This window comes from Mercenaria mercenaria, chromosome 12, assembly GCF_021730395.1.
Source record: "Mercenaria mercenaria strain notata chromosome 12, MADL_Memer_1, whole genome shotgun sequence".
NCBI classification, from domain to species: domain Eukaryota; kingdom Metazoa; phylum Mollusca; class Bivalvia; order Venerida; family Veneridae; genus Mercenaria; species Mercenaria mercenaria.
This window is the reverse complement of record NC_069372.1, coordinates 73,999,022-74,026,692: the sequence shown is the minus strand read 5'-3', so window position 1 is coordinate 74,026,692 and position 27,671 is coordinate 73,999,022. Positions and strand designations below refer to the sequence as shown.

The window sequence follows — 27,671 nt, the reverse complement described above, 5'->3', positions numbered from 1 at the left end:
TATATAAGCTGTGAAATAATTGTAGGTTTTAATAAAGGCATGACTTAAATTTAACATTTTTGTCATGTTTAGCTTTGGTTATTTCGGGGGGAAAAGTGTGTTCTATATATTCAGGACTAGTAAAGTGTCATAGTATATGCGGGGTGCAGCCTGGGAATAGCAGACAGTTATTTGATATCTTTCTGGAGTAATAAGGTTAGCATGTAATATTCATAAACAGCGAATTCGGAGTGAAATCTTTGTTTCTTAGAGTAACACAATTAATGCCATTTGCCTTGTTCTTCAAATTGTTATCAATTCTTCAAATTCTTCAAATAATTGATAATAATTTAATAGTGTGTGTGCATGCATATGTTAGCGTGCGTGTGTATGTGCGTGTGCATCATGCGTCCCTTAAGGAGGTAGTATACCTTGTCACGACGGTAAATTCAAATTAATTGAACCGTCTTCTTGTAATTTAACGTTTCAGGTGCTACAATCTCAATATTTTTATCATTTACGCTTCAAATACAGTTTTTATCCCGACCCTTCAACGTGATATCGTATTGAAAGAAGAAGAAAAAGGCGGTTATTTATCACTTTTTAGTGTATTTCGTTTTTGACTGTTATCCGTAGTAAGTCTATGTAATTTATAATTTTATTAAAATGCGCGTTGGCTTACTAATACAACCTTAAAATGTAAATGTTGCGGGGCTCGTGTTTCCATGGTAACGCATTTTCTCTCATTTTTAAACAGTTATGTATGATAACCGCTCTCTCGACGGCTTCAGTGTCCATTCTCTTTATGACTAGAATGGAATATAACGGGAATTTTATTAGCAGGATAGCTAGCACTTTACATTGTATTCTATTTATCTTAACTTTTAAGGTAACCAAGGCAACAGAGATGTTTAAGATATGTTACGCCTTGCTTTTGATCGTAATTTCTTAGAAAAATATAGGATAAATTTATCATTCTCTTTTAATATAGATTCAAGACATTTTATTTTCAAAGTAAGTAATATTTTTGTTTCATTTGCATGTATCAAAGAGCTTAATATACTTGCAGCAGTTCTCCGCAACTCACTGTTTTATGCAAAAGTCATTGTGTTTGCAATTATTATTCTCATGGATGGTGTTGAAATACAGATTCAAAGCTGAAACTGTGTCCCTTTCATAGACCAGTGTCAACGCCGTTAAATTTTATGTTTAGATATATAGGCCGCGGGGTTTGTTTCCATTGAAAAATCAATTTAGTTCAAGATATCAATATTGTTTATTGAAATATGAAATATTTTAGAGCACATTTTTAGTATAGAAGAACCAAATTATCAATGGAAACGGAAAAATAGGCATAACAAATCAACCTGCCAAACTTTTATCCGAAAATGACCGGAATAAGTAACCTTGCACTAAAGCAATATTCCAAATAACATCAGTAACCGTCAACCATTTTCTTATATTCCGCATGACATTTCAATGTAGGGATAATACACGTTTTTTCGAGTATTAACGTCTGCAGAAGCCCGCGGGATTGTTTGTGACCGAGACCGAAGGTTGAGGTCACAAACATATCCCAAGGGCTTCTGCAGACGTTAATACACAAAACAAACGTGTATTGTCGCTATTCTTGCATAAAAATATATTTCACGACGATTTATCTATTGTTTTCATATGTGATGACTTGACGATTCCGGTACATTTTTATTTACCATTCCAATTGTTCTTGGAAACGGTAAACATGTTTTAAATATCCGTATCCAGGGCCCGGAAATAAACAACACTATCAAAAGCACATCCTGAAGGTTTTTAAGCGATTTTTTTGACCTCTCATTATTACAAACATGAAATTACGAATAATTGTTCATATCATTTCACAATTTGGTGGACTCGATCACAATTTCAAGAATAATAACTTTACATTCGAGTTATATTGAGTACGGACACGCAGTTGGAGTACGGATGAGTACGACTGTAGTGTCAAGTTTCCAAGCTGTTTATATAAATTCTTTGAGAAATTAGATAAAAGCATACTGACTGATACTTACCAAAATCATAAATATGATACCTAAAAACAAAGAATCGCACAGGTAAATACGCGATTCTTTAACCTTCACGGTTGTCTACAAAATCTGAATTGACGCAGAGTTCAAAAGGGGAGTAAACAAGGGAAGAAACGAGTACGAACAATGTTAGGGACAGCGCATTTGGCGTTAGTTACTGATACAGTAAAACATTCTATGGTTTAGATTACATTTTTAATGCTTCAAGAAGAGGTTTTATATGAAAGAAAAAAGACGCAGATACCAGATGTCAATATGTGCAGAATTATATGTGTCCCTGGGAAAGCATTTCAAAAATAAAAATCGGGTATTAACAGCACGTGAATTGCCTTGTTTGCACACGATTTTTCTCCCGTTAATACATGGGCGGATCCAGTGAAAAAAGTAGTTTTTATGCAAGAATATATGCAGATCTACATAAAAGCCGCAATCAAAGCAAATGACTCATAAAAATATTTCAGCAAAAATGACTCTTTTAAGAATAGCTCATATAATGTAAAATGCCCAGAATTGCGTACTTTCAAGATAAAAGCTATAGATTTGCGCGGTAACTGACACATATCGACATGACATCGATGACGTCATTCTAGCGCAACAATGTTTTGTAGCGTTTCTGAGGTAATTAATTCATTATTTCAGAATTATTTACAGTTAAGTAGCAGATCAGACAAAAGCTTATGATTATTTGTTTCAGAAGAATGTATATACAAACACATTTAATTTGTCGTAAACGTTATCGTAAATCCCAACGTTAGCTTCTGGTTGGGCATGCGCACATACAAAACTTAAGATAACCTACCTCCTTAATCAAAATTCTGGTAAAATTGTCTGATGTTCTTGTACAGGAGATGTTCTTGTAGGTATTATATTTTTGGAAAAGGTGCAATATATATTTAAGAAACAGTTTCGTGCCGTTAAAGCGATCCCTGACTCATGTCACAGGCAATAATTACTTACTTCTTGAAATGTGTATTACTTTAAAGCATATTGATAGGTAAGTGATTAGCAAGGTTATAGTTGATAGACCCTTTCCAAAAGATGAATGAAGTTTCAGAGTTATCAGATGTTGTACTGTTTGTAGTCCAGTGCAAGACGCAACACTTGGAAGATACCACTCGCCCTTGTCTTGTAACTTTAACAACCAAAGAAAACATACACTTGAAATCCTGATGACTGATGCTCAATACAAGACAGTGGTGAGGGTGGTGTGTCGGTAGTTATTTTCTAGTTTCTGAAAAATCTAAACTAAACGTTAAAGGCACTTGCCTCCATATCGTTAGAAAACAAAAAAAGGGGAAATATTTAGGTATCAGGAAATTATTGAAAGTTTTGAAACTTCATTAGTTTAAACAGTATTTATTTAAAAAAACTACACAAATAACAATAAACATGAATTTTGTACATGAATGGATTAGAAAACAAGTTTATAAAAACTTATATGAATTCTTCTCAATTAAGAAATATTTACACAAATACAAAGATGCGTTAGCAACATGGTCGTGTAACATATGCAGATAAAGTACGAATGTGAAATCTTATTTGATGGTAAAACTTACTGAAAGACTATAAAATATGGAGAATTAGTTGTTTTTACTAATTTTTACACTGTAAACTTTACTCGAGGTAAAAAAGCCTTAGTAATAAATATCTATACTTAACAGTGGTTAATTACATATTACTGCGTCGTGTATTCGTTACGACTTTGGGAAAGTGACGACCTGGGTTCGATTCCCGCCTCGAACATCTTTTTTCTTGATTGGCATTTTTAAGAGAAGAGACAAAAACTTATATTCTAATGCTCATAATATAACCAAATTTAGTCAAAATCTGAAAGTCGGTGCCTTTAATTTGGGAAAGGACAAAAAGAACAGTTGATATTACAACAACACTAAATCCAAAATATCAAAATAGATCTATACAGCAATGCAAAACAATTGACATAGCAATGGGAGTCTGTGGAAAAATCACAGTTTTTATAATATGTTTTGGAGTAGAATTTTTCTTAATTGTAGATGAAACTTCTCGCTGTCGTTAATAGATGTATGCTCTGATATGATGCTATATGGTTTATTCTAATATGCCTGTCTCTGTTAAAACACACTTACGCTAGAATGACTTCACGTTAACGTGCGGTGACGTCAAAGGTTTTGATGCGACAAAGAAAGAGCGCTACTATATTTTATCTACTGTTTTAACTTAAGGGTATATTAGAATTGAAATTATTCATAGCAAAAGCGTGTTTTAACACTATTTACACACTTGGGCGGTAATACGTTGTACAAATAATTTCACTCGGGCTGCGCAATCGTGAAATTATTACGCCCGACGTATAACCGCCCATCGAGTATAAATAGTGTTAAAACACTCTTTTGCTATAAATTATTTCTTAAAAAATGCCTAAATAATGAATAAATTACCGCAGAAACCTACAAAACATTGTTGCCTTAAAATGACGTCATCGGTGTCATGACGTTACATGTCATTCACCTCGCAAAATTAATAGCTTTTACCTTGGAAGTACGTAGTATTGAGCAATTGTTTTATTTGAACTATTTTTAAACAACCATTATTTGAAGAAATATTTTATGAGCCTTTCGCTCTGAATAATAATCAATATTTTGTGGCTTTTATGTATTTATATTGAAATGTTACGCGGAATGTAAGAAAATGGCTGATGGTAACTCTTGTTATTTGGAATATAGCTGGGTGTAAGTGTTAACTTGGTGTTTTTAGCCCAACTATAGAAAACTACTGGAGGTAAAGAATCAACCAAGCCGGTCATGGGTTACTCGACATCTTGTATTATATCTTCTATACTGTACATAAAAGTAGCAAAATACACCAGACTGAACAATTCGATCAAATCGACAATCTGAAAAGATACAATATTAACAATCATATGAGATTATATACCTATTCGGACAGCTTAACATACAGTTAATACAATCGCGACTAACTTAGACGTATCATATGGCTTAGAAAGTGTCTAGTGGTCTTTAACACTAAAACCTGCATCCGTACTATACAGTACAATAGCTGAATTCATCTTAAAACAAGATAAACATGTAATCAATCAATTATTATATTTGATGACATTGAACTTACCAATATGAGGTACTGGCTGTCTCACACACTGATACTGACTCTGACTGTGAAAGCGACTGTAAGTAGGTCTGTAAATTAAGAGTGAAGAAGATATAGAAATGTGAAATGTTAATTCCAACATATTCACCAAGTCGTTAATAAAACCTCAATGCCGCCATTTCAATTCTATCATGTACGTGAAAACTGAATACATTGAAAAATATCGTTCTAGCATAATTTCCGAAAGAAATGAATTACACATGGTTCTCTTATTACAACGAAAGAATACAACGAAACCAAGAAATAAGTGAATACATACCAATATTGCAGACCTTAGATAAAAAAAACTGTTAAAAGTACAGAAAAAGAACTGAACATCTGTTCACTTCAGACTTCCCTCTAAAAGTGAGACAAATTCCTACTCACCAATGAAAACCCGCGGAAAGATCAACATCAACAATCAGAAACGTCCACTACACAAAACAGTTCGAACGATAAACGATGAACACCATCCGAATTTCTAATGTCCGAGATACGTCGGGTCGGACTAAATTCCGTCCAAAATTCGGTCCGGTCACATAAGGTTACTTATAACGGCCATTTTTAAATGAAAATTGAGCATACCTATTTTTCCGTTTCTATTGATAGTTTGGTATCTATACGCTAAAACTATGCTCTAAAATTGTTAAAATTTAGGTACAAAATGGTGATTTCTTGCATTAAATTAATGTAACCATGGAAACGAATCCCGTGGTCTATCTAAGGAACACAGTTTCAGCTTTTTATCTGTATTTCAACACTATCCATGAGAAAAATAATTGCAAGCACAATGACTTTTTCATAAAAATGTCAGACGTGGGGTACTGCTGTAAGTACTTAAAGCTTTGACATTTATTTAAATAAATGCAAATAACACGAACTTATTTTATCAGTAGGGCATGAATATACTGAGAAGTGACAGACTCGCCCGCACTCTGAGAGACATGTTGTTTAAACCATGACGAGAACTGACCTAGATTTTAACCATATATCAGTAAGAGCAACCTGCCGCTTCTGACTATTGACAATAAATAACAAATGCTGATTGAATGGGATAAGGCCGTGACTTTTATTATTATAATATCATTACAGAAAATTAATGAAATATCATGGCATATTGTATGAGATAGAAGTATCATGAAATGAAGCATGAAATGATAGATTTCTAGCCAAATTGCATAGAAACAAAATAGGCAACGCTATGATGCTGAAGCTCTAAATTTATGATAAGCACACATGTACTAGACAATGGAAGGAGAATGCAAAATTGCAAATTGTGCTAGCAAATCCAGCTGCCGAAATACGAGGTTAAGATGCTCAACGAATTCTCAACATCATGATAATGGATTTAAAGGAAACAAAAATATGAATCCAGTGCAAGTGCAAGAGAATATATAATTAGAATAAAACTGTCAAATTGATACCATAGTTTTGCCATGTTTATGCAGCAATATATCAGCCACGATGGGAACAAAAGTCACGACTAACAATTAAAACTTAAGTCTGTAAAATGATATTTTTTGTTCTTAAGAAGATGATATTTTGCAGCAAAATAAACAAGACCGCTGTTGCCCGCGTGTTTACATGATACAACATAATTATCATATTCTGCAAAATAAAATAGTTTCTTTACTGAATAAAAACAAACAGTTTCTTTTGTTACACAGCCTTAAGATATTCGCTGAATCTATTTCATTTTGTTAACAGGACTATTTCAAAGGGAAGTCGGGAAACTGCGAGCCGGCTGCCTAACCCCTAACTCCTATTTATATATCTTTTTTACCCTCATCTTTTAGTTATTTATTTTAATTTGGAGAGGGGGGGGGAGTAGTGATATCCAAATGCTGCAAACAGAAAGGTGTCTCCACCGACTTCCTTATCTATAACATTCGTTTTTCTGGTATTAAATGAAAATTGGACATGATACAGGTCGTAACATGTAGACAAATTAAATATTCAGATAAATACTTATATAAACTGAAAAAAACCGCTAAATTTCGTAGATGAAACACTTTCATATGCATGAGCAATATCTAAAACAATCTATATTGAAGCCTTCATATACTTGGTGGCGAATTTTTGACTTCTTGGAAGGAATAATTGTCTTTATCCATAAAAGGCACTGTATACCGGCGTGGCAGTATGTGGCATGACCTGGTGTACTGGCGCTGAAAAATATATAACACGGCAGCAGAATGTTTTTCAAGAAAATGTTAGGGTGAGGAGGGTGGGTATTTTTATACACTTCGTCGACTTGCTGGTTAATTATTTGTGAAGGAATGAACCGGTTTGAAATATAAAATTGATCAAAATGACCAAACCCGTGAACTGCTCGTATGTGAAATCGATTAATCGAGGACGTTATATTATATGGACTGGATTAGAGTAACAGAAGCAGAAATTATAGCTTTTGCGTACCTACTGAAAAATAACATAGATTTATTTCTCAAGAGAACATAAATTCCTATATTACTTACTTTAGAAATAAAATGTTTTGAAGCTACATTAAACGAAAAAGATTATCTTATTTAATATGCTTCGAAGAAATTACGATAAAAAGAGCAAGATTTTAGATATTCAAAACATCTCTGTTGCCATGGTTACATTAAATGTTAAGATAAATAGGATACCATGGAATGTGGTTGGTATTCTACTAGTTATAATACCCTGATATTTCATGTTGGTCAATAACAGACTGGTACTGAAGCTGTCGAAAAACTCGTCATTATTTATACTTGTTTACAAATGAGAGGAAATGCGTTACCATGGAAACACGAGCCCCGCGACATATACATTTTAATCTTATATTAGAAAGCTATACTAGTAAAATTATCAACTACGCATACTTCTACGGATAACAATGAAACTGAAATACATTAAAAAGTGTTGAATATCCGTATTTTCCTTCTTCTTATAATATACAATACCTTTCTACGGTTCCACTTATTTGAATTTACCCTGGTACCAAGGTATTCTATCTCCTTAATTCATAAAATTATATTTGTTTCCATACGCCGAATGCGGACTTTACCCTACGTTTTTTTTGGTTAATAACATTACGCCATTACTTCTCGTTTATTAAACGTACAGAACTTTCTTGCATACCAGACGGGGATTTCTGGTGATTTCACCGGCTCTGGAAAACTCCATCTTACATCCCGGGGCATTAGATGACTCACGTACTGTAAATGACGTATTACGAAGTTTTTTCTGTTTATTTTATGTCTAAAACTCTACTTTTGTTGTGTTTATTTCAATAAAATGTCGAAATCTGCGGGAAATTTTATCAGGAAGCATCGCAAAGATGACGTCATTTTAACGATGTCATCGTCATATTGTTTCCGGCTTTCAGTACGCTCGATAAACTTGTTGACGTTAATCCGGGTATCAGATTTGATAATTTTCACTGAGTGGCCAGTGAGTTTATCAGGATATAATTCACCGTTATATTTCGATAAACCACCGAAAAACATAAAATATATACATATCTATGTAGAAATTTGTATTTTATTTCTTAACTCGGAATAAAATCAAAAACCTTGATAGGTCCTCTTTGTTCCTTATAGTGTATTTCTCGATTAAAAAAGTTATTTTTTTTTTAAAAAAATACACAACGTTACGCTGCAAGTTATGAAACAAGACCTTGGAGACGTCATGACGTCTTTCCTGTTTACGGACGTTGATTTTCCGCGATTTGTTTAAATACGCTGCTATCAGGATACAGTTCTAAAAAGAAAGTCGTTCGTTTAATTTTTACTATTATTTCTTGAATATGGTATGCAAAAAAAAGATTCGATCACTGGCTGTACGTGTAGATGGGAATACCTGGCTCTAGGGTTGTTTTAGAAAATAAGTGAATACCATTTATAAGGATGTCAAGGTGAAGATTATTGTCTTTTTTATAATATTTTGCAGATATTAAAGAGACTTTATCGGTAGAACGGTAAAAATGTATTATTTTGATTTTATTGTCATTTTCTTCCGCTAATTTTATAAATTCCAGACAGTTTTGTTTATTTTTGTGACTTTCAAAAATGAATTGAAGTCATAAAATGCGTAAATATATTTAATGGCATTATTTGAAATTGTTGAAATGTTGGCATGTTATCAACAAGATATTTTAGATATGTATGTTTATTACAAAAAAAAAGTTATTTCAATATTTTTAAAGATATTGGCAAAACAACAAAAATACTGGTTATCTGTTTTGTTCAATGTAGGTTCCATAATCCTATTTGGACTTTGTAACTTATGTAATGTTTCCATGTATATTGCACAACTCGTTTAATAAAATTTGTAAAAGGATCTTTTGGAAGCAGAGAATGCAACCGAGAAGAATAATAGCAGACTCGGTTTGATTGAGTCTGTTGATGAGAGGTAATAAAATGTGCAACACCTCTCACGCCCCGTAGCACCGACTTAAGCGGAACTCTATTACATATACACTCAACAAAATTCCTAATCGGTCAGTTTATATTTGTATTACTATTTTGTCAATAATGCAGGTATTTACACGAAATTTCACATGCCGACATCTGAATAGGTACTGCAGCTAATTATTAATTTATTTTTGGTGACTCTTGGCCAAAGAAACCGCACTAGGCATTTTGCCTAATATTGGATATTTTGCACGTGCAGTGCATGTGCACCAATATGCACATGTTCGTTTACCATTTTGGCATTACTGACGAAAGTCCAACTAGAAAAAAACACATATTATGGTGAAATTGACACAAGAGCAATGGAATCGAGCTGTCGGAATGTTGCTATCTGGGACACATTTACGGCACGTGTGTTATTGTTTTTACAATTTCAATAGAATTTTGATGTTATTTGTTTGTAACTGTTACTTTGATGGTTATTTCCATTTGTAACCTTATTTCCGTTAACAAGAACTTTCATCGTTGGTTATCTACCATCCGCGCTCTTTTTTCGAAATTCAACCAAAGTACAATTCATTGAAATGACCGATTTTGAATTTTGTTGTATAATTCCGACAGCCCGGGCGCGTTGCTCTAGTGTCAATTTAACGATGATATGTGTTTTTCTAGTAGGACTTTCGTCAGTAATGCCAAAAGTGTTCATTAACACGTGCATATTGGTGCACATGCCATGCACGTGCAAAATATGCTTTATTGGCCAAAACGCCTAAAGCGGTTAATCTGGTGGTGATTCGGTCAAAAAATAAATCAATAATTAGCAGCAGTACCTATTTAAATGTCGGTATGTGAAATTTCGTATAAATACTTGCATTATTAACAAAATAGTAATACAATAAAAACTGACCGATTAGGAATTTTGTTGAGTGTATGTTGAATGGACTCCATGATCCCAAATGACTAGAAAATATAACAACACTAATATGAACTTCAAATTATATTTCAGCAGAACTGTTCCTGAAAGGTGTACATTTTGCTCGGGATATGTGTTAGAAATATGGAAAATACAACACAAAGAATACGTGTAATTTATAAAAACAGTGGCTTGTGCCTTCATTTAGGATTTATTTTACTTGTTTTTGTGAGTTTTACTAACAGTACAGTTGTTGACATTACCTTTAGCTCGTGCAGATTATTTTTCTACAAAGGTGTTCCACCGCGAGGCATTTGGGGCCGCACAATTAACGCAATATGCCAACGACATATGACCAACTATCATTTTGCCACGTTATACAGTTCTGAGTTGAGAATGCCATTCTACTCGGCATATACACTGGAACATTTTACTTGCAGCCAAGCTCAACCAAACAGAAGAAGTCGGTGGTATATCGAACCACAGGTAACACATTTTGTATATACTGTCAGAATCAGCCAACAGACAACTTAATAAACATTGGTCCGTCTAAACCAATGTAGGCAAATAAAGCAAAGTTCAAAATGCATTCTTACTTTCTTTGAGTACTGCAATATCTGCTTTGAATATTTGAACGAAAGGATTCAAAGGAAAGTTAACAGTATTAAACTATTTCGGTGAAATACATTAGATTATTTCTAAATATTTAATTCAAATGAGAAGGATTAAAAAAAAATTAAATTGGGAGATGTTTAATTATTAAATTCAATTGGAAATATTTTTATATTATATTTCAAATGGAAAGTATTTTTTTCTATTAAGTTTAAATGGTAGAGGTTTTATAAATATAAAATTTAACTGGTAAAGGTTTTCTAAAAATGAATTCTAAATGGGGAAGTACTTTTTACCTAATGAATATAGATGGGAAAGGTTTTCTAAATATTTAATTTGAATGCCGTTGAAAAGAATGTTGGATTTTCGCCTCTGGTCAGTACCGGAATGTCACTGCAAAATATTTTTCTACTTATATTTTATTTGTAAGTAATACATGCAAAACAAACAACCACAGTACGTGATATTTTTGACAAATTTCCAGCTCTCTGGAGCAAATTTTCCAGCGGAAATGAATACCGAGGGTACCTTTGAAGACACACACAAGAGAGTGCAAGCGATAAACAAAGATTATCCAAATACCAACTTTGATAGAGGCCACCTGAATCCAAATTTTTATCAGTGTGATGACAGTCGCACTGCCACATTCACACTTACAAACGCTGTTCCTCAGGACCCTTGCTTTAATCAACAGATGTGGAAGGACATGGAGGAAATATCAAAAAATGTTATGCAAGAATTATGCAGTTTCGAAGGCGCTAAAAGGTATGTAAATTTGCAGCGATGCAAATAACAGTAAATCCTTTATTTATCCCTACATTTTATTCTGTTTTACAAGTTATTTCAGAAATTAAACAGATCTCTTATCACCGGTGTGAAGTTAGCAGTAGAGCGGTAATACTGCTGGAAGTTATAGAGTAACAGCAGTATTGCTTTTGAGAAGTTATAGCAGTAACAGCAGTATTAAAAGCGCTATTACTGCTATTATTGCTGGAAAGTTATAGCAGTTACAAAAGTAGTCTCAGACTTTACGAGATACATTATAAAATCTTTTTTCTTTTTTTTTTTTGCAATTTTAAAATGTCTTATGTGCCCACGAAAAACGTTTCAATTCTGTTTTAATACTGATAAAGATGTTTATGGTTTGTTTTGCTTTCTTCATGGTTTAACGTCGCACCGACACAAGCTTAGGTGATATGGTGACTTTCCAGCTTGATTGTGGCGGAAGACCCAAGGTGTCCCTCCGTGCATTATTTATCACGAGCAGGCACCTGGTTAGAACCATCAGCCTTCCATATGCTATCTGGATGGCACTTCGTGTGCACTTGTCACGCTTACGTTTATCATCACATAGACTTTTTATTGAAACTGGTCGATGGACCAGACCTGTTAGTACGCCTCAAAATGTAACGTATGTACCAAGTTAGAAGAAGAGTTTCACTTTGTTTTAGAATGTATTCTATAATGAATTAAGTAAATAATACATACCATATTATTACAGGCGGCCGTATATGAATAAATTCTTTGATTTAATGAATACAGAAAATAAAAGTGTCATGAAAATTAAGCATGCGCTTTGAAAACGCTTTTACTGTTAGGACAAATGAATTCTTTAGCGAAATCAATTTTAAGGTATGTTTTGTACATTAAGTTGTTTGATGAAAGGTGTTAAGAAATATGTACTTTTGCGTGTATGAACTTCTTTTACATGCTAAATGGATAGACTTACATTTCAATTTATAATTTAAATTAATACAGTTACACTAACAGTAATTGCATATTATGCAAACCGAATTTTTATGTAAAGCATTATGCTCTTTTTTTTCTTTATTATCTAAAGTGGGATGACATTTCTAAATCCACGTATCGCATTTTGTTATTTCGTTTTCGGACAAAAAGTAACAGTGTGTAGACTTTAATACGATTGCAGTCGATTTGTACATAATACAATTTTCCTTTAAAGCTCTATAGATCGGATCTTGCTATTTCGAATTTTCGGTTCAAGATCAGTACATAAAATAGGGCTTACTTCTATAGCGTCTAAAATACAAGAGCACCGCCTACGGGGGCCTTCGCTCGTCTGCAAGTGCTTGACAATACACTGACGAGATATGAAAACGCACAAACATATGCTTGAATATATTTTGTACAACAAAACAAAAAGAATCACATTGAAATGTTTAACACCTACACATCTCGACACTTTTACGGTCTGTTGTGCTGATGAAATTTGAAAACAATGGGTATAGAGTATAGAGATGTGTGCTTTTTGTAGTACAAAATATATTCAAGCATGTTTGTAGCGTTTTCGTATCTCTAATGATGATAAACAAGTGTGCAAAGTTTCAAAGCTGTTTCTTTTATAGTTTTTAAGACAAGGTGACCTAAACAAAAAAAAAAAACAAAAAAAAAACAAATAAACTCAAATTTTCTAAGTACAAAAAGGGCCACAATTCTGATAAAATGCATATTGAAGTTATGGGTCTTGGTCTACGTAGTCTCCTTATGACGATAAACACTTGTGCAAAGTTGCAAAATTGTAGCTCTTATAGTTATTGAGAAAAGGTGGACCTAAAGAAATATTTTAACCAAGAAACTCAAATTTTCTAATTACAAAAAGAGCCATAATTCTGATAAAATGCATATCAGAGTTATGGTTCTTTGCCTACATATTTCCCTTATAATGGCAAACAAGTGTGCAAAGTTTCAAAGCTGTAGCTCATACAGTGTTTGAAAAAAGGTGAACCTAAACAAAAATTTTAACCAAGGCCGACGCCGACGATCAAGTGACGGCAATACCTGAGTTTTCAAAATTCAGACGAGCTAATAACATTACAAAGGATATAACTTTTTGTGTTGTAAATTTGGAAAATAAATGTATGAGGTGTTAAAGAAATTATGTGGACATTAGATATATATTTGTTTTATGAAAATATCATTTGAACATTTGTCGCCATATTTGTCTATATTGTTGTTTATGCCATATGGGTCTTAGACCTTCTTGATGAAAATAAGATAAACTTGTAAACCTGTTTAAATAGTATTTAGTAGCGCGTTAGTGCTGATATTCTCTATGTAAGGAGGGTTTGAGAATGAACTGAACCACGTCGATGTATTTCTGGTATTGTTGCTCAAAATGTAGATGTTACATTGCCGTCGGAGTTTCAGGATGTCGGCGGCATACGTTCAAAGAGGGCCTCATTGTGCAATTTAAACAGGTTTGGGTGCAGTTACTACTGTATTCTGCATCATAACGATGAATTCGAGCGAACATTTGGTCCACTGAAGCCATCGTCGAGGACTGTATGATATATATCATGGAATCTTTTTAAGAACGTAAAGCACTCTGTGGCGAGGAAAAATGTAATTTTGGTAATTTTTCATGTGACACGAAACATGCTCAGATCTTTATTTCTGCTTAATAACATTCCTGAGGGCTTGAACATTCATTGAACCATGTCAATATATTGCTGGTATGTATGTCTAAAAATAATATATATTACATTGCCAATGGAGTTTTAGGAAGCCGGACGCGCACCTCCAAATTAGACCTCATAACAAAAATTTAACGTGTTTGCGTGCTCGGTTACTTATGTATTATGCACTAAAACGTTGGACTCAAGCCAAGGTTTGCTTACCTTGCTCGTCTTTGCCGGGGACTGCGTGATCAATACTATAGAAGGGAACACCTAAAACCCGTGACAATTTTGAATTCCTTGATGCCCGTGACGACATAAATACGTGACAAACACCTAATATCCGTGACACATTGAATTTTCCGTGATGGACTAAACACCGTGACGCTATCTATTTTTAGAAATAGGATTGTATTCGGCAAACTACGGAACGCCCCGTATAACAATGGACGGACATGACTCGGTAATTTCCGGAACGTTTCGTATGCTTCCGATGATTGGCTTCTTTATATTTGGTTAAACATTGACCACAAAATCGTAATTATTGACATTTTTATTAACAATAACAAATCACAGTCATTACCGTTTTCCTGAAAAGCACAGTCCATGAATTTTAACAAAATTTTGTCAGACTTCTTTGGTGGGGTATCCTTCTTAAGCCACTGTATGGGTCATACCTTGTAATTTTTTCTATAGCCCATTTTGAAACTTTTCCCAACTGAGGTAAAATTCTTTCTTCAAAATATTCTTGGAAATGCGCGTCCCAGGCTTTATTCAATTCCATAAATGCCGCCATACTTTCCTCTCTTGAATCTCTCCCAAATATGAAACGAATATGGTCTTTGTAAGCATTTACTTCCGCATTCGAGAACCCTTGCTCCGTCAGCCACCTTCCGATATCATTCAAAATATGGTTCCAGCACCTCACATCGACTAGAGTCGGAACGCACGACATAGCATTCATAATGCCTTGTTCACCGTCAGTCACACAAGCAAAAAGTGTTTTGGGAAGTCGTACATTTTCTTTGAAAAAGGCGAACAATAATTCGTGATGTTTTTGAAACTTACGGTCGTGCAGCATAAAGAGGGCTGGCATGCAAGGCATTTCTTTAAAAAGAATATGTCTAAATATCAACGTAGCTACGTAAAAGTCTCCGAGCTGAAATGTTGTGTCATAGCTGAGACACTGATTTTCATTGTCGAGATATAGTTCCCTTTCAAGTTCTTCAAACATTAACTTGTGTCCACAGATAACATCTAAATTTGGGTAAGTATTTATTACCTGAATGAATTGATTACTTGTATCTCTGGCCAGCGCATGAAGGTTATATAAGGCATCACGGGATATTCTAAGTTCAGTATTGCCCACAGTTCCTTGGTTCACCCAACGATGTCCATCGGCTCTCCAATCCTGTTTTTTTAAGCCTTCTCCTTTGAAAATCCATGTTTCCCCACCTTTTGGCCTGAACGGTAGCGCCGATATCGGCTGTTCGGACCATATTAAATGGAGAATTTGTTCCGTAGATAAGGACATCTATTTTCCATCCATTTTGGCTGACGACGTTACTAAGACAATCACGTGACGTTATTGCCATTAAATTTGACGTCGTCACGTAATGGCATCATTAGAACTGGCATATGTCGTGATATAAATTGCCCATGAGTTTAAGTTTAAGCTAAAACAATACAAACAGCAAAACCCGTGACAGACCCGTGACAAAAAATATATTTTATAGAAACAGTTTTAGCATTTTATGCATTATTAGCCGACGAAGAACGGTCAAATCTATTTAAAATGGTAATTTTCAGATGTCCAAAAATGGGCTGGAATTCTTGATACTGCTTTAATTCAGTGTACAAGAGGGCTTCTAGATGCATTGAACCATGTTGATATATTGCTGGTATGTTTGCCCAAAATTGTATATACAATTGCCGACAGATTTTCTGGATGCTGACGGCATACGTCCAAAAAGGCCTAATTACGAAACTGGAACATGTTGTTTAGATACTGCTGCACCGAAACGATGAACTCGAGTCAAGATTCGGTAACCTTAGGTCATCATTCGAATCTATAAGGTACACTATGTTTTAGCAATTTACGCAATATGTACATACAGTGAAATATGTTCGAAATGATTTCGCATTTTGGCTCCAATCTTTGTTACTGTTGTAATTCACAGCGTTCAGGAGTTTTTTGGGATGCATTGATCCATATGGATATATTGCTGTATGTCCAAAAATTGGTACTTACACTTACGGCGGATTTTCAGGACTGCATATGTCCAAAGAAAGCCTCATAACGCAAAAAGAGAATGCTTTTGTGCTTACATCTACTCTATTCTAAACAAATAGTAAAAATAAATAAACGATGTTTTCGAGCCAAGATTTTGTCACTTTAGGTCAAAGTGTCCGAAAATGGGCTAGAATCCTTGTTACTGCTGGGATTCAAAACTGTCCAGCAGAGTTCAAACTACGTTGACGATTGCTTAGATGTTTGGTTCAATAAATTGTTCATTTTATATTGCCGACGGAATTTCAATATGCTGGCGATTTACGTCCAAAGATTCCTAATTGAGACATTTTAACGTAATTTGGTCATAAGTTTCTGCTATATTCTGCCTCAAGATATTTAAAAGTAGGTTTGTAACACCAATATTCAAGGTTAAATCAATTCAAAATTATGTCTCGAAATCTATTTTTTAATGCAAAATTGAATAATTTCGTTCAAAACATTGATAGACTTGAAGTGCAAAAAAATCGAAATAAATTACAGGAGCTAGAACAACATAATTCATTTAACCAAGAAACAGCGGGTGATGTTGTAACATCAATATCTGAACTGTTTTTAAAATGTTCGCAGGAGTCTTTTGGTTATCATAATTCACATAGTAACAAAAATGGCAATAAAACGTCTGACTGGTTTGGGTTACAATGTAAAAAGTCTAGAAGGGACTTCCATAGGGCTAAGTATTTATATAAATTAAGGAAAACTGAAAATAATAGAAGTAATCTCAAAATACAAAGTAAGAAATATAAGAAAACTATGAAATTTTATCGTGACAAATCCCATAAAAGAGATATGAGAAATGACGCAAACTTAAAAACTGTGATCCTAGGAAATATTGGAAAGTTATAAATGAGAAAAATCAAAATAGTAAACCCGAAGCAAATATTTCAGATTGTATAATTATTTCAAAAATATAAATTTTTCCCGTAATATCGAGGAAGGCATTAATGATATTGTACCAAATGAACAATTGAATAACAACATAAATATTCCAAATTACAGAAAATGAAATAGATTTTGCAATAAAATCATTAAAAAAAATAAAGCGAGTGGAGTGGATAAAATTGTAAACGAACATATTAAGTCTACATATCACATCATGAAAGGTATATATTTGAATCTTTTTAATCTTGTTTTTAATAGTGGAGTTATTCCAGAATCGTGGACTGTTGGTGTTATAAATCCCATTTACAAAAACAAAAGTGATATTTTAAAGCCAGAAAATTACCGACCTATTACACTTCTTAGCTGCTTGGGCAATTGTTTACGTGTGTAATTAATAACAGATTGACTAAATATATAGAAGAAAATAATTGTTTTCACAACTGCCAAGCAGGATTTAGGAAAACATTTCAACATCTGATAACATGTTAATACTCCATCATTTAATTCAGTACCAAAGTACTTACAGGGGAAAATTGTTCTGTGCCTTTATTGATCTTAAACAAGCGTTTGATACTTTATGGCGAAACGGACTTTGGCAAAACTTTTGAATCTTAATATTAACGGTAAATGTTTGAAATTAATCCAAAATATGTACCAAAACATAAAATCGTGCGTTAGAGCAAATTCTGAATGTTCGCAATTTTTTACATGCAATGTCGGCGTTCGACAAGGAGAGAACCTGTCACCTCTTTTGTTTTCATTATATCTAAATGATCTCAACGATTTCTTTCTTCAAAATAACTTTGAAAGCGGTGTTACTATTCCAAGCTATCAAAACGGTGCACTTCATGACGTTTTAAAGATTTTTATATTACTCTATGCTGATGACACTGTTATATTATCAGAATCAGAAACAGGCCTGCAGAAAGCTTTAGACCTTTATGCCCAATATTGTGACCAGTGGAAACTGACAGTAAATACTTCAAAGTCTAAAATAATAATTTTCTCTAGAGGACGTCAACCCAACTGTAATTTTCTTTTTTAAAATGAACGTATGGAAATAGTAAATGAATATAAATATCTAGGTATTTTGTTTAGCAGAAATGGCTCTTTTAATACGTGTAAATCTCATATTGCATCTCAAGCAACACGAGCTATGTACAGTTTGATTAGAAATTCACATCGCCTTGATCTCCCAGTAGATCTTCAATTTGGCTTATTTAATAAAACAATCAAGCCTATTTTATTATAAGATAAGATAAGATAAGAAATTTGTTTATTAACGTGACCTGTGTGAGCATATAAACATAATAACATACAATATTTAACAGTTAAACACACCCGGCCCAATGGGCCTATAAGTCACCAATCAATGTAATACAAAGAACATGCGTAATGTCACATGAAATGAGCATTTTTCTGAAACTTTAAAGAAAGATAATCAATAATTTAAATATCACCCCTACTACAACATAGTAATAAAAAGCACTTATCACCGTATCTTGAAAGTAAATGCAAATATACAGAAATACATATAAATAAATAAACTGAAAAATAAGTAAATTTTCTATTCATATTATTTGGTTTTAATTTATCTGGTGTTATATATTGCTTTTCTCCTCCTTAAGTAGCTTTTAACAATAAATTTTGCAACTTTACGAGGATAATTGTTAACGAGATGTACCAGTTTATCACTATCACTCAATACGGTAAAGTTATTATTTTATTATTATTATATGGAGCTGAAATTTGGGGAACAGGAAATAATGAAGTAATCGAACGAGTACAATTGAAATTTCTAAAGTACGTTCTTAAACTTAAAGGTCAACACCGGGTTACTTGGTATATGGCGAGACAGGTTGCATGCCTATAAATATCGATATAGAAGAAACAATTATATCTTTCTGGTCAAGAATTGTCAACAATGAAAATGATAATTTTCCAACCAAACTCTCCTCCATTATCTATGAAAATATGTACGCTATTAGCAGAAATTATAACCATGAATCTTTTAAGAAAAAATGTCCGTGGCTGTATGCTGTTCAATCTGTTTTAATTAAGTGCGGTTTTAATAATATATGGCATCAACAAACATTCACAAATAGCAAATGGCTTAAAATGGCAGTTAAATACAAACTAAAGAATTTATTTATAAACGCATGGTACTCGTTAGTTGAAAATTCTAGCGATAGCACATTCTGTAGATTATTCAAAACTTCATTTGGTCAAGAAAAATATCTGTCCAATACCCCAAAGTCTCTATTGCATTCTGTCATAAAATTTCGCACGAGAAACCATAGGTTACCTGTAGAAACAGGAAATTGGACAAGATTATCATTAAACCAAAGAACATGCAACAACTGTGAAAATAAGTTAGGAGACGAGTTTCATTATCTTTTCGAGTGTAACCTGTTTCCAAATGAACGAAAAAAATTTATTAAACCATATTTCTTCAGAAATCCGAATGTATTTAAATTGGAACAACTTATAAATACTGGAAATAAAAAAAGAGTTTTTAAAATAGTGCAAATTTGTTAAAATTATATTGTCACAGCTAAGATAAATGATATTTTGTATTTTCATCTCGGTACATTTTATGACTCTCCGGTGCCCGAATGGGGGCATCATTTATTTATTTATATATTTATTTATTATATTGTAATACTGACAAATGACATATAGATATGAAAGCCGTTATTGTGAAAACTCATCATATTTTGTTAGAGTTGAGTTGTACTATTATTTTCTTATGAGCCTCCAGTATATTGTTAAAAAATCTCACCTCATTTATTCATGTATTCATGAAATGAGTGAAATAAAAGGTTTTTCACTTGACTTGACTTTGACTTGACTTCAAACAATTATAACAATGACCTATAAATGTGTCGGTGCAACGTTAAACCCAACAAAACAAACAAACAAGTATTTATATTTTGTAGGTGAAAAACTTTAAAAATGTCATCAAAATTGACTTTATAATAACTAAAGTATGTTTTGTTTGAACATCACTACTTAGCGACTGATATTTTTATTTTTTGCTCAAACTGGAAACTCGTCAAAAAGAAAATAAAACCAAATCTATTATTTAACCAAACTCTGATTAATCACCTTTAAGACAAATCGCAATAAGATTGGGCCATAACTGAAATATCAGGGGTGTTCAAGGCGAAAGTGTTTACGTCAGACGATGACAACGGATGACGGACACTGAATGAGCACAATAGCTCAACTTGACCATTTTATCTCAGATGCATAATATAATAATAGCTATTTTCAGATGGTCCCCTTGAAATATCAATCGTCCTAAGTGTCCACAGTCCACTTCGATTTAATCCGCAAATGTCCATTAGCCAATTTATATCGCGAAGTGTAATTAGCTTCAGCAAGCTCTCATATGTGAAAAGTATGTAAAGCTATGAACCAAAATAAGTCTCAAGGCTTTTTATTCTTGAAAAATATTGAAATATTTAAGAATAGTATATTTAGGTGAAAACAGGTTCACAGCAATCTAGTTTTCTGCAAAACGGCATTGTCAGTACTTTAGAGCATTTCAATGATATCAAAATCATATGTAGCTATTTAATAAAACATTTCTACTTAACCAAATACCTAGAACATATTGAGATATTATGCTTCTTTAGATAAGGATATGCCAAGTATAAAAATGCGTTTTATTAAATAGTAGAACATGATTTAAAGTCCCCTTACTTTCTTATGAATGCAGAATATAGCAGTAAATGAGCACTAGAATTGTTTTCATATTTCATAAAGTGACCAGGTTTTGAAGTATGCCGAGACCATTATGAAAATCCGGCGGTAGAGCAATATGTTCTATATATTGAACAATTATCCTAACAAACTATTGATGTGGTTCGAAGAAATATAGAACGCCCCTAAACAGTGTGTGTATCAACAGTATCAAGTCTTTGATCCAATTTTCTTATTATATGACGATCGACAAAAATTACGATTTTAAACAGATAAGACCGTTCTTTATCGGCACATAATACATACGAATTGCTAAAACTGATCTTAGACTGCATCTCATTTAGTCTAAGCACGCGTTTTGACCAGTCCATCGTTTTTGGTGCAAAACACAAAACTAAGATTTTGTTCGAGTCAATCGTTCCGGTGCAGAATACAGCAATATCTAAATACCAAAACATGTTCGAGTTTCGATATGACGCCTTCTTTTGAATAAATATCTATTATGTTTGGACATATATTTACTAGCGATATATTAGCTTGGTTCTGTGCATCCTGAAGGCCTCCTAAAAGCTGTTAATGACAGCATTAACAACAATTCGAGCCCATTTTTGTAAGTGTGCACTGCGAAGTGCAAGGCTCAAAAGTGTATAATGAAATATACATAAAGGAAAGCAGTCATGTACAAATCACTCCACAAAAGCGTTTCCCGGAGTTTTCTAGGGTGAACATGTTAAAAATCTAGAACAAAGTACGAGATTTGAGTAGCCTGCCTTTGAACGGTTGCTTAGCAGCTGCTCCGAAAAATAAGAACGTCAACATCGATTCGAGGCCAGATTAGAATCATAAAAATATAAGGAAAGCAACAATTTCTGGAAGAATAAAAACCAACATGGATTTAATACTAGTGGCTAGGAAATATTGATTTAGAGGATGCGTCCCATAAACTATGGTGAACAATAGCAAGTTGCGGAAATGCATGACACAACGAGAGCTTAAACTGCTGTAAAGTTACAAGATCACAATTAAACAACAGAAGTTGAAGGAAAATGTGCCAAATAGTTTTCTGGAGTAATATAATACTATTTCAAACAGATTTGAAGGATTATCGTCGGCACATAAGAGATCAATTGCAAAAGCAGATTTCATTACGTTTCTCTTAAAATCTCCGGCTACTGCTCTTACTGCTATAACTGTCTAACAGTAACAGCGATTGCTGCTATTGTGTTATAACAGTAACAGCAGTAAAACTGCTGTTGCTGCTCTACTGCTAACATCAGGCTGGTTCTGTTACCTTTTTATCCTGCAGACACACCATAGATTTGTTAATTTGCGTGTAGGTTGGCAGCCATTGTATCTAGCATCCATGAATCACAAAACATTAAGCTGTATTATAATGAAATGAATAAACTAGCTCGCAGAAAATTGATATTCAAATACTCCAAATAGAATGTTAACATAAAGTCGCCATGTCCGAACGTTCAAACGGACGTGTACCACTCATCACCACAACCCGAGGACATTATGAAGGATTCCCCCAGTCGCATTATAAGATAGATTCCATTGCAAAGAATTAATGACAAAATGAAAGATGTGAAAAAATGATTACAAAATTTCATACAGGATATAAAGTTCAATCAAGTTTATATATAGCATATTCTTTAAGTTCTGTAAATCCTTGAATACATTTAAAGGTATGTCATGGTTGAAACTTTCGTGTTTTTAAAAGTGTTATGAGAGATTGATTTTGTCGAAACATGATTTATTAGCATTTACTAGAAGTATTTGACCTTAAATGTTAAAGGTGGTGGTTGTATTTTTAAGGTAGTCATTTATCAAGATAGCAATTTTAATTAAAGCAAATATAAGGTAAAATAAGATGCCAAAACCATTAGCCGGTACTACAGACTATATTAAACGGTTTAGCCCATGCCGAAACAAATCAAGCTCATTCTTTGTGCAAATACACTGTTGTTTGATTTAGCTGAAACTCCCGGCACTATGATGTTCGTCTTACGATTCCCTGTTTCATGTGAATTATAACTAATTCTGCCATGAAAATGCGTCTCTTTTCATTCAAATCATGTATTTATATATTGAAAGGTGCAGTATCCAGTCTTGAGAGGAAGGTACCAGTTTTCTGTGTAAAGATAAGCTTGTGCCATTCCGAAACAGAAGTTCAATCTTTACATTTAAAGTTGAATAGAAATGTTTTCGTTGCTTTAGTTCAGATGCTTCTTAAATCATATTTTAAATTGTAGTTTCTTTATTTATGTTTGGCTTCTCCAAACCAGTATGAAATTGAACGTTTCTTGTACTCTGCAGGTACTTTGTAACTGGTGCTTTACCTGGTTCTGAAAGGATACCGTCCTTAATAGATGACACGGAAGGCGATCGGCACAGAGACTATGACAGAGTTACTGTTCCCAGTATAATGTGGACAGCTGGTTGTTGTGACTCATCAGATGCTGTAAAACCAGAAGATAAGGATAAAGGTTTTTCCTTTAGTTATTACGGTGAAAATGTACCAGAATCATACGTCATTCCGTACAATGTTGTAGATTTAGAAGTACGACTTGCTCTAATTCTTGGAAATGACACTTTTAAAATTTTTGTTGACGACTGCTTATCTCTGTCAGAGAACTCAAAGAAGGCAAGAGCAAAGTTGGCTGTTCCTGTTGAACGTCAAATAGCAAAGGACCTTGAGAGCATGAGTAGGACTAGACAATGGGCAGTTCCATCGTCTCAAACTGATGTACTTAATTCTGCAATAAACCTCTTAAACGGAAATGTACCGATATCTTTGAAATTCTGGAATGTTGCTGATGCTGTTTTAGGACTATTTTTGAAACGCGTTGACATTCAAAAAACGCGAGATTTGTTTGCCAGCACAGGCATGACGCCTATTCTTACCGCAGACCATTCAAAAGTTGCAGCCAGCCGATCAGATATAGCCGATCGTTTAGTGTCTGTGAATTCTACAAGTGGAAGTGTGCTTGAAAATACGCTGACACGAAAACCAGCTAATAGTCCTAAAGGTAACGGTACAGAAAACGTTACAGAAAGGAACTCAACACTTGATACTACAGGAATGATCAACTATATTGACAAGTATGTTGTTGTTTCATCCACTGAAAGGACTCTCACTGCAACTGGGTCCAGGTGCAGGCAAGATAATTCCTGCGACTATAATGGTCAGAACTACAAATGGTGCTACATCGACTGGAGTAATAACTGGGACTATTGTTGCCACAAAAAATGCGGGTTCGAGCAAAATACAGATTATGCATGGTGCAACACAAATGACGCCAAAGACTGGGCGTATTGTTCAGAGAGAAGTTCGATGATATCTGTTAAAGGCAGAAAATGCATCCCTGGCCATGAATGTGGGTTACATGGCGCCAAAATCCATTGGTGTTACACAGACTTTAACAGGAATTGGGAATATTGCTGTCAACCTTGGCATGAATGTGCTAACCACAATGAAAGCTATAAATGGTGTTGGGTCGGAAGGCAGAATAAGACGAAATGGAAAAATTGCGAATACTGAGCCACTATAGAGCGAAAGATGAATTATGATATTTTTCACAATATGTTAAGTGAAAATATGTTTATCACCTTTCCAATGAAATCATTTCCATAGTTAAAACATGTATTTGGTCAATTGGGATATGTAAAATACAGAAAATATTATAAAACACGAATATCTTCTAGACTAAATCCGTATAGAAATTTAATTTTCTTTTTCATTAAATAGGATATGGCACGAAAAATATGGTAGATTCAAACAGTCCTCAGCCTTTTTCTACCTTTTTTTTTTTTGCTCTGTAGAGCTACTTTCCTTATATTTTCTCAGTTTCAGCTAATCTGGAATGTGTATGTTTGACTGAAAATATTTCTCTTGCATCAAACATAACCCCCGCTTTTCTTTTGATTTTTTATTCAGCACTGATAATATTCTTCAAGAAAATGTAAGTTACAGACATTCTAATTTGGTCCTGATGTGTGCTGCAGCCATTGGAAATATGTCAATATGTCAATTTTATATAGTATAAAGACGAACAGCTACTTGGTGTGTTATTGTTCCTTCTCTTAAGAAGGAATATCTTAATTCGGTAAGTGACACGTGACTGAGCTACTGATATCGAAAGCTGTTGTAATTACAAGCTGGCCAATTAAACTCCGTGACCTTAGAAATAACCTCTGACGTTAAACTATTCTTTCTCAATTGAGGCGACTCTCTGACTGAACGCGTTCCATAGATTACATAATACTAAACACAAGGATGATTGATTGATTCCTTTGTTTCCTGCATTCTTGAAGAACATAACATATGTACATTCAGTCGACCAGATAGACATATATCAGCAAATTTAAATGTAAACAACCAAATATTATCGTTATCTTCAAATGCACGGTTAATATGTGAAAACAAACCCCATTCTAATTATGCGCAACAAATTCACACATCGAATCATAATGGATTGACCGGGTCACTGTCTTATTGCCGTATTTACTCTACTGAAAGTGGTAACAGATTTAGTTTGTTGTTGGATTTAACAATTTATGTTAAATATGACTGCAGTGCACGTCAGGACCTATTTTAAATGTCTGTAACTTATATTTTCTTGCAGAATATTGTCAATACTGAATAAAATGAAAAAAGAAAGCAGGGGTCATGCTTGATGCAGAAAAAATATTTTCAGTCAGCACAAACTGCAAAATTAGCTAAACAATGAGATCCCTATAGTGGTAGTGGGTGATCTAAGTCAACATGACACATTCTGCATTGTTATTATTTTATTATGAAAATGCTACCTACATGTCAAGCATAGATCTATCATTTGATTTCAGCAAATATTGCAAATAAAATAAGAAAGAGCAAAACATGAGGACTATGTGAATCCGTCACTATGCGACTACGATTTTTGACCATTTTCTTATTAAGTGCCTGTATGCCTATAAGAAAAACTTTTCTCTAAGATTGTGCCAGTTTCATTTGAAATGTACAAACAACCTAAATACAAGGTTTTAGTTTATACCAACAATTTCTAAAGGTTTATGGCAATTTCAGTAACGTGTGATAACTCGTCAAATTTTGGCAAAAATAGCTGTCACAACATAATTTTCAATCAGCTATCATAACTGTAGCCTACTTCTAAAATGTCGGTGATTACGTCATTATATAAGTGACGTCATTCCAAATATGACGTCATTAAAACGGTTGTCGCACACTTATTTTTGTAAAATAAATTGCCAAATATCGGAAAATGAAGTAATGACAAGATAAATAGAATAATAGGTTAGTGCCTAAGATGGAGAAAGTTTATCTGGCTCGGCCCCGGACGTTATCAGGTTCGTAATGACGTAATCACCGACACAGTAATGTAGTTACAAATAAAAATCTCAATAACTTCTTCGTTTTTGAATAAAAACTCATTATTTGACCACTCATTTTCTTAGTTCGGACATTTCCAACACAATGGTGATGGTTTCAATGCAAAATTTCTTATGACAACAATATCGATCATAAGGTCACGTGTCAACAGACGGTATATCAAAAAAGATATACGGTACCCTGATATCGGGTCGAAAATACTGCAAGTGACAGGATAATGTACATAAGTTCGTAACATTGCATAAGGTCTGTTTAGAATGTGACGTGTTCTGACTTTAAAGCTAGTGATTTAATTCTGTTTTTTTTTATTTATTTATTTATTTGGGTTTTACGGCGCACCAACACAGTATAGGTTATATGGCGCCAAACAGGACTACAAATTTTGGTTTCACATCTCATAAAATTTACATCGAAATAAAAACATGAGGTATGTAATCAAAATTTGCATACCTGCTGGAATCACAGAGTTACAGCAAAACCAAGTGTTAAGACCCTATTAGTCGTCTCTTACGATCCTGCAAGTGTAAGGCAGTGGTTCCAATTCTTTTCATACAGATCGTCCCAGAACCACATGCATATATGTCTAAGAAAGATGATTTTTCACTTATTTAAGCAGATTATGTTTAAAAAGAAAATTCTGTCTCTTATAAACAGTTCTATGTGCAGTATTCTTCACGTCGTATTCATATATTTGATCTATGTCTGATGATCTCCCATATCGAACTATGTCACACCATTTGATACATCATATCCCAGCACAACCAGTTTTAGACCGCTTAAAAAGGTTTCTGTCCAGTTTTGCTAAAATGCAAGTGCTACTCTTTGGTTTATTGCCCCCCCCCCCCCCCCCCCCCCCCCACTTTCTATCAACATAAATACTTTTAAAGAATACCATTCAAGTTTCAAGTTTC

At 33.8% G+C, this 27,671-nt stretch overlaps 1 protein-coding gene across 2 annotated transcripts; it reads left to right on the top strand.

Moving 5' to 3' along the window:
- LOC123535355 (uncharacterized) lies at positions 1 to 27,540 on the top strand. Of its 2 annotated transcripts, none has more exons than XM_045317980.2 (4): positions 1 to 195; positions 10,554 to 10,943; positions 11,554 to 11,834; positions 23,688 to 27,540. In XM_045317980.2, the coding sequence occupies exons 2-4, from the start codon at positions 10,602 to 10,604 to the stop codon at positions 24,910 to 24,912; spliced, it is 1,848 nt and encodes a 615-aa protein (XP_045173915.1). In that variant the 5' UTR covers positions 1 to 195; positions 10,554 to 10,601; the 3' UTR covers positions 24,913 to 27,540. The 2 variants fall into 2 exon arrangements, with proteins under 2 accessions (XP_045173915.1, XP_045173914.1); XM_045317979.2 differs by having other exon boundaries at positions 10,551 to 10,943.
- The last annotated feature ends 131 nt before the right edge of the window (positions 27,541 to 27,671 follow it).

Coding starts and splice junctions, on each gene's coding strand:
- LOC123535355 (XM_045317980.2), top strand. CDS start 10,602: ATGGAAAATACAACACAAAGAATACGTGTAATTTATAAAAACAGTGGC. Junction 10,944..11,553: donor GGTGGTATATCGAACCACAG/GTAACACATTTT, acceptor ACAAATTTCCAG/CTCTCTGGAGCAAATTTTCC. Junction 11,835..23,687: donor AGTTTCGAAGGCGCTAAAAG/GTATGTAAATTT, acceptor TGTACTCTGCAG/GTACTTTGTAACTGGTGCTT.